We start from the raw sequence: 8,113 nt of genomic DNA on the forward strand, positions 1-8,113 counted from the left end.
ATAGTGCTGTTATGGAAGCAGACAGTTTGATAAAGTTGGGTAAAGACCTTAAGAGATCAGCCAATTTGGAATTAGAAGCCAACTGCTATAGTAGTCTTTATAAAAGAAGAGTCTGGTGTAGTGGTGCACACCTATACTCCCAGTGATTCAGGAGGCTGAGGCAGGAGGATTACAAGTTCAAAGCCAGTCTTATCAATTTAGCAAGGCCCCAACTAATTTAGTGATACCCTGTTTCAAAAAAATAAAAATAAAAAATAGAGCTTGGCCATGATAGTGCATGCCTGTAATCCCAGTGGCTTGGGAGGCTGAGACAGGAGCCAGCCTCAGCAAAAGCAAGGTGCTCAGCAAATCAGTGAGACCCTGTCTCTAAATAGGGCTGGGGATGTGGCTCAGTGATTGAGTGCCCTTGAGTGACCCCGAGTTCAATCCCTGGTACCCCCCCATCCAAAAAAAAAAAAAAAAGGGTTCAATCCCCAGTGCATCAAAAATACCTACAAACAAACAAAATACTCCCCAAACCACAAAAAAATTACCAAGCACAATATGTGGCATATATGGTAGGAACTGGAGACGTGGTAATTATATTATTGTTTTATTGGAGTTTTAGAGTTTAAGAAACTCTAAACTGCTTTGACAATGGTCACTAGTGCACTCACTGAGTGATCAGAGTCCAGAGAGGCAGCCTTACTTGAGTAGGTAGTGTCTTTGTGAAGCAAACAATTGTAGAAGCTGCTTGGAAATGTAGGACAAAATTCAGATGGACTCTTGGCAGAGAGGATTCTGAGTCCTCAACTGACTGAGAACCTTTTGTCTCTTGGTGTGTAGTCTATGAACTCTGTTTAAAAATGAACATCTTAGCCAGGTGCAGGGGGCACAGTTCTATAACCCAGAAGCTCAGATGGCTGAGGTAGGAGGATCACAAGTTCAAAGCCAGCTTCATTCTTTAATTAAACATACAAAGGGATGGGGATGTGATTCAGTGGTTTGCTCCTGGATTCAATCCCAGTACAAAAAAAAAAAAAAAAATCTTCGGCGTTTGCATATAATTAACTGTAATCATTGTATCAAAGAAAAGCACATAACAACTTTCTCCTTCTAAAATACTAACTATACTCTGTTGAGTGAAAATAAGTTGTGCTCCAATCTTGTTGCCTCCAACATTAAATATTCTGGAAACTCTTATTACTTCACAATTGTGATTCTTGGAAACTTGCTACTTTAAATTCTTCAGAATTCTCACATATTTTTTTTCTTACTTCATTTATTTAAATATCCCAGAATAGCCTCTTGAGCTATAAGTTTGATGATCCAGAAAACTATTTATAGCAGGATAAGTACTCTCTGTGACTGATGTTACTTACTTTTTATTTTGAGAAGGACAAACAATTAAGATTGATAGGGATGGTGGTATTTTAAATATTGAGAGCAGCACCAAGGCCAACAGGGTAGGTAAGGTATGAAGCTGGAACATAAAAAGATATGGAAGTACTTCCAGCTAGTTTATCTAAAGCTGGGGAGGCCTTCCAAGGAAGGCAGAAATAAGACAGCAACCCTGAAATACTGATCCTTTAGGTAGACTGGACACTTTGGGTTAGGCAGCCTCGGCTTTATTTGCTCAGTACTTAATAACTAAGACACACAGAAGGAGACAGAATTCTTAAATTATGGTTAATACTGCCTTTGCTAAGTAAGGAAAAAAAAAGGAGGCACAGGAAGGAAGGTCAAGGTCAACTTTAAAAAATCTGGCCTTGAACTCTTGGGCCCAAGGGATCATCTTGCCTCAGTCACTCAAGTAGCTGGAACTACAGCTGTATGTCATTATGGTAAAATGTATGTAACATAAAATTTCTTTTTTTTTTGGTGCTTGTGATTGAACCCAGAGGTGCTTTACCACTGAGTGTATGTATGTATGTGTAAATAACCTTGTCCTTTTTTTTTGTTTTGACACAGCGTCTTAATTTGCTGAGGCTTTTGCTAAATTGCTGAAGCTGGCCTTCAACTTGGGATCTTCCTGCTTTAGCCTCCTGAATTGCTGGGATTAAAGGCATGGGCCATCACACCTGACTAAAACTTATCTTTTTTTGGGTGGGGTGGGGTGGGGTACTAGGGATTGAACTCAGGGGTACTCAACCACTGAGCTACATTTTGTATTTTATTTAGAGATAGGGTTTTACTGAGTTGCTTAGGCTGGCTTTGAACTCACAATCCTCCTGCCTCAGCTTCTCAGGCTAGCTAGGATTACAGGCATTTGCCACTGTGCCTAGCTAAAAATTTGCAATTTTAACCATATTTGAGCTTACAAATCTGTGTCATTGAGTACTGTCACATGGTTGCACAATTATCACTACTATTCATCCTCAGAACTTTTCTATTATGGTGAACTGAAACTGTGTCCCTAAATAGTAACTCTCCATTCCATCCCACTGGCAAGCCTGTTAATCAGTGTTTCATTTTCTGTCTCTATGGTTTGCTTCATACAAATGAAATCATACAAAATATGCCCAATTGTGTTGGGCTTTCACTTACCATGAAGTTTACAATGTCGTAGCCTGTATCAGAATTCCATTATTTTTTAAGGCTGCATAGTATTACATTAGATGTTTATGCCACATTAAATAAATTCCATTCTTCCATTAATAGAGTTGTTTCCATCTTTTGGCTATTGTAAATAACCTGCTATGATCATGGGTGTTCAAATATCTATTTGACCCCGTTCTTTGTTCCAAAGTCTTTTTCTTGCTGCTTCCACTCCTTTTACCCTGATTAAATCCCCTTTACAGGTAGCATCTGATTATTGTCTTTGAAAACAGTTTTGTATTAGTCAAAATGTGAGAACTCTGTGGTAATTTACAGGTTTTTAGGCAAACAATCTGGGTTTTGGCATTATTCCTAGAGTCTGAAGAGCTTTCTGAGGCAGCAAGAAATCAAGAGATTTTTTTTTTTTTTTTTAATGGGGAGGGGGCTAGGGATATAGCTCAGTTGGTAGAGTGCTTGCCTTGCAGGTACAAGGCCCTGGGTTCAATCCCCAGCATCACATTAAAAAAAAAAAATGGGGAGGGAGTACCCCAGGGTCATGCACTTTCTTTTCTCATTTATTTTAAAAATATTTAGTTGTAGATTAACATAGTATCTTTATTTTTATGTGGTGCTGAGGATTGAATCCAGTGCCTCACACGTGCTAGGCAAGGGCTCTAACAATGAGGTATAAAGCCAGCCCCCTCATTTACTTTTTTTTTTTTTTTAATAGTCTAAAATCAGTTATTCTAGCCCTGAGATTCAACTTACAGTCTATTCTCAGCAATACAAACATTATTATCTTCAAACCACACTTTCTATTGCTGGTTTTTCCAATTTGAACACAACCTTTTTCTTTTCTGGGAAGACTAATTCTCTACCATGCTGTGCATATAGCACTTGCCAAGTTATAGTAGGATCCCCTTGACTTGTTTGGTTACCCTGCTGATAATAATCCAAGTTTGTAGTTAAAAGCTGTGTTGAGAACCCTTGAAAAACCACTAAATAAATATTTATAACAGAAATCAAAACACAGGAGACTTGGAAATTCATTTTCTCCTTCTTCTGAGATCTCTTCAGGCAATTTATCAGAAGTACTCATACAGAATCGTTTCCCAGTCTCAAGATGGCTTCCCCTCTTCACCTGTAATACTCCACAACTCTAAGCAATTACCTGCTCTCCCAAGAGCTGGTGAAAGCCAGGGCCTGTGAAACTTAAGATTCATTGGCCTCTCGAAAACCTGTCACTATCTGGTCTGAGCGGACCTTCTAGGGTAGTTGTATTCTAGTTGTATGCCCTTCATCCATCTCAGGGCCTAGCTCTGGGTAAGTGCTTAAGTCTCGCTGGCCTTCGTCTGACCTAAGGACATGAGTGGTTTACAGAATGGTGTCAACAAGGTTGAACGAAGAGAAATGGTCGTGTAAGCTGGGGTGGATTCCTCCCTTCCGCTGGTGAGGTCGCTTTGACTTTACAGGGCTCTACATAACGCTCCGCTCAGGGCCTACCGCCAGCCGCGGCCTTCTGTCCCACTGGCTAACCTATTCCCAAGGGAGCAGAGGCCCTGTGGAATTTAAAGATTTCCCATTTTTTGGATCCAACAGAAGGCTGAAGATGCAGCCACCGGAAGTCTCTTCAAAATAAAGAAAAACAGCGGAAGTAGACCAACAGAGCCTCTTCGGGATATAGACTCAATCAAGCTTGACGACTTTCTTCTGGAAGGGGAGGTGCTCACCGCGGTTGTGACTGCGGCGCGGCAGCTTCTGCGCGCAGGCTCAACTGGCCAGTTTCGCCTCCAGTTGTCTTTCAGCCGACCAGTCCCTACTCGGTTTTTCTAGCCAGGATGTGACGTACGCGTCTGAGCAGATGGGGCGGGGCTTCAGGAAGAAAAAAAAAAAAATCTTTGGTTCAAGATATCGCGAGAACATTCCGTTCCTGCGCAGTTCTCGCGCTGCAGCAGGGCTCTCGTCGCGACGAGATCTTTCGAGATCTTCTCCGCCCCCGCTACCGGCGCCCCCTCTACTGCCGCTAAGCCGGAGCCGGCCAGAGTAGCGCCCTGCGCTGTGGTCCTCCTACGAAGGACGTAGACGCTCTCGTGGACACCTGCCGGTCCCTCAGCAACCTCGGTACTCCAGCCCACGCGGCCCACTTCTTCCGCGCGCCAACCCCGCCGGGGTCCGTGTCCTGTCTCGGCGGCCGGACCCGGGCCCGAGCCCGAGCAGTAGCCGGCGCCATGTCGGTGGTGGGCATAGACCTGGGCTTCCAGAGCTGCTACGTCGCTGTGGCTCGTGCCGGCGGCATCGAGACGATCGCTAACGAGTACAGTGACCGGTGCACGCCGTAAGTGTGGGGCTGGTCAACCTCATGCACCATGGTGGGGAGGTAGCACTTGCTCCAATTTGCTACCCGCTCAGTTTGGGGAATGCGGGCCTGGGGGTCGCCTCCGTTCCCGGCTAAGGGCCTAAGTGAGTGCCCGGTAACTCGTGGCTGTGACCCACCCGCTTTGCTTTGGGTCTGCGGCAGACACGAGGCCTTTTCCGCGGGCTAAATGAGGACTCTGAGCCGGTTTTCTTACTAGCGCAGGACACGGGTAGCAGCTAGAACGTAGGATGGGGCGATATTCTTTTTGTGGAGGGTGGAGGTCAGGCTTAGGGCATGTCTCGGACCTTTGCACACAGCAGGCACTTAATAAAAGTTAATCTATTTGAACGGGTTCTTGGTATTGTGGACCGAGAGACCTTGGAGCGGTCGGGGCCCCCACGTGAGTGGGGGCGGGGCGGTGCCCGGAAGAGGGAGTCAGGAGCACTGGAGGCTCAGGCTCTGGACCGACCCAGCATCTTGAGATTGGGATGGCAAGGATAGATAGTAGAAAGGGGTTTAATAAAAATAGATTCTCTCTTGATATCATCGTGTTCACTTTAGTTTTTCACATCGTTTCTGACATTGTGTTATGTTGGGTCATTTGCTCAATCTGTGCATGTCTACTCCTTCATAACGTTGCACTTCACCATAGCACATTCCACCGGCTGTTGGCCACAATTGTTATTCAATGACTCAAGGGCTCACTTTGACTTCTATAACCTATACTAAGTTATGGGACCAGTACAGACAAAGCAGTACAGAAGGTGACTCAGCCAGGTCTTTCCTTGGTAGGAGTAAAAGAACCTTTTGAATACATAGATCAGTTTTAGTTCGTTGCCTTCCCATTTAGGCAAAATCTGTAGGAAAATTCAAATTATTTCCAAATCTCAGTGTGGCCGTAGAAGGCTTTCAGTGTTTTGAGGTCCTTCATTTTCAACTTCAATTTTTATCATACTTCTGTAGCAGGTTTCTAACCAAAGTAGATTCTGTGTAGTACTCATTTTTTCCACTAAGAAGGCTAATAACGTTTCTCTTCTACTTGTCAAATTTCTGACCCCCGCCCCCTTTTAGCCCGAAAACCCATCCCACAACTCCAAATGGTAGCTTTGGTGCTTCTTGCCTTAGTTTTTTTTTTTTTTTTTTTGGAGCCTGGGATGGAACCCAGGGCTTTGGGCATGCAAGGCAAGCACTCTACCAACTGAGCTATATCCTCAGCCCCTCTTGTCTTAGTTTTCTAAAACAGTTATTTAAACAGCTTTTTTGAGATATTCTGTAAGAGTTGGGGTTACTGGTGGAGCACTTGCCAATCATGCATAAGGCCCTGTGTTCAATCCTCAGCACTGAGGGGAAAAAAATTACTGTTAACTAATTCGAAGTGTACTATTTGATAGTTTTTATTGGGGTATTCACAAAACAGTGCAACATCACCACAAACAATTTTAGAACATTTTGATTTGTATCCCTCTACATATCAAAAACCCACCCTATTAGTAGTTAAACCCATCCCCCCTTATTGTTTTTAATAATGGGTAATTTATTTTTAAATTTTTATTTTCTTTGGTACTTAGAAATGATGCTTTAACACTGAGTTACATTCCTACTCTTTTTTTATTTTTTATTTTGAGACAGGGTCTTGTTAAGTTGCTGAGGCCACGAAATCTACATTCCTCAGCATCCTAAGCTGCTGGGATTAGAGGGGTGTGCTACCATGCCTGGCAGTTTTATTTTTTTGAGAGGAGATCTTGCTGTGTTGCTCAGGCTGCCATAGAATTCTGTGAGCTGCCTGCCTCAGTGACTGGAGCAGCTGAACTATAGGCAACCATAATGGATATTTTAATATGTATTTTGTGTATTGTGTATTGCTTTTAAAAATTTTACTAAAGTTTGTTTATAAGCATTTTATCAGTACTTTTTAATTTGACATTGTGTTTTTTTTTTTGGTACTGGGCATTTAACCCAGGGGCGCTTACCCACTGGGCCACATCCCAAGCCTTTTTCATTTTTGAGACAGGGTCTTCCTGAGTTTATTAGGGCTTCACTAAGTTGCTGAGACTGCCTTTGAACTTGTGATCCTCTTGCCTCAGCCTCCCTGAGTCCTGGGATTATAGGCATGCACAGGTTGGAGTGTTTTTTTTTTGTGAGGTTGGGGATTGAAACCAGGGCTTTATGCATGTGAGGCGAGTGCTGTACTGCTTAACTATATCCCCAGACCTTGAGTTTTCTTTATCTGTAAAGATAGTCTTCTGAAGAAATTGAAAGGGCTAGAATATTGAGTTATGCATGTAACTTCTTGTCCCTTATCTGCTTCAAGTGAGATAATTTAGCTCCAAGGAACACACAGAGAGAATCTAAAGTATTGGGAAGAACAGTGTTTTTGTCTTTTCTTTTTAGAATATCTTATCTATTTTTTTTTAAGTTTAGACAAACAGAAGATGCAACAGTAGTTTCATCATGAGTTCTATTTGAATCTGAGGGAGTGTTTACAGATGCAAAAGAAGTTAGTGTTCCTGATGGCAGTTAAATTTGCTTTAAAGAAGGTTGGGGGTGTAGCTTAGTGATAGAGCACTCTTATAATATGTGCAAGGCCCTGAATTAAATCTCCAATACCTGTTCCCCCTAAGAAAATTGTCTTAAAGACAAAGGTGCCCAGGAACACTCTGTAATTGCAATAAGAAAATACCATATAAATACTTTTTTCCTTATGTTTTCTATATATCTTCCTTCAACACTGCCAATACATAGGAATGTCATATATTCAAGTGACTTTGGAACTATGATTTTTTTTTTTTTTTGGTACCAGGGATTGAACTCGGGCACTTGACCACTGAGCCATATCACCAGCTCTATTTTGCATTTTATTTAGAGATAGTGCCTCACTTTTGCTGAGGCTGGCTTTGAACTCACCATCCTCCTGCCTCAGCTTCCTAACCCCCTGTGATTACAGGCGTGTGCTATGGTGCCTGGCTAAATGATTATTTTTGATTAAGTTATATTTTTGTGTTGGAGTCTAAGTAGAAAATGGGAGCAATAAAAACTTGACTTTTGTACAGGTTGTGGAAGAATTAATTTAGATCTTGTAGGTGTGCAGAAACTGCATGATATAGATTTTTTTAGTGTGGGAGTGGAAATAAGATGTAGGTCCTCTAGGGTTGACTATGATGGATGTACCTTATTTCAAACTGTGGGTATGACAATCTGGATTGTTTTTTGCCGCAGTCCGGCTGGCTGCAGCAAAATAAC

General features: G+C 42.5%; 1 protein-coding gene across 2 annotated transcripts in view; it reads left to right on the plus strand.

Annotated features, from left to right (window-relative positions):
- Window positions 1-4,453: 4,453 nt before the first annotated feature.
- Hspa4 (heat shock protein family A (Hsp70) member 4) overlaps window positions 4,454-8,113 on the plus strand; it is a 46,130-nt gene continuing 42,470 nt past the window's right edge. The window contains exon 1 of one of the 2 annotated variants that reach the window (XM_015492758.2): window positions 4,454-4,852. In XM_015492758.2, coding sequence (XP_015348244.1) covers window positions 4,746-4,852 — 107 coding nt within the window. In that variant the 5' untranslated portion in view covers window positions 4,454-4,745. The remainder of the gene's footprint in view (window positions 4,853-8,113) is intronic. The other variant, XM_048783591.1, reaches the window with a different exon arrangement.

This window comes from Marmota marmota, unplaced genomic scaffold (genome assembly GCF_001458135.2).
Source record: "Marmota marmota marmota unplaced genomic scaffold, marMar, whole genome shotgun sequence".
In the NCBI taxonomy this organism is placed as follows: Eukaryota; Metazoa; Chordata; class Mammalia; order Rodentia; family Sciuridae; genus Marmota; species Marmota marmota.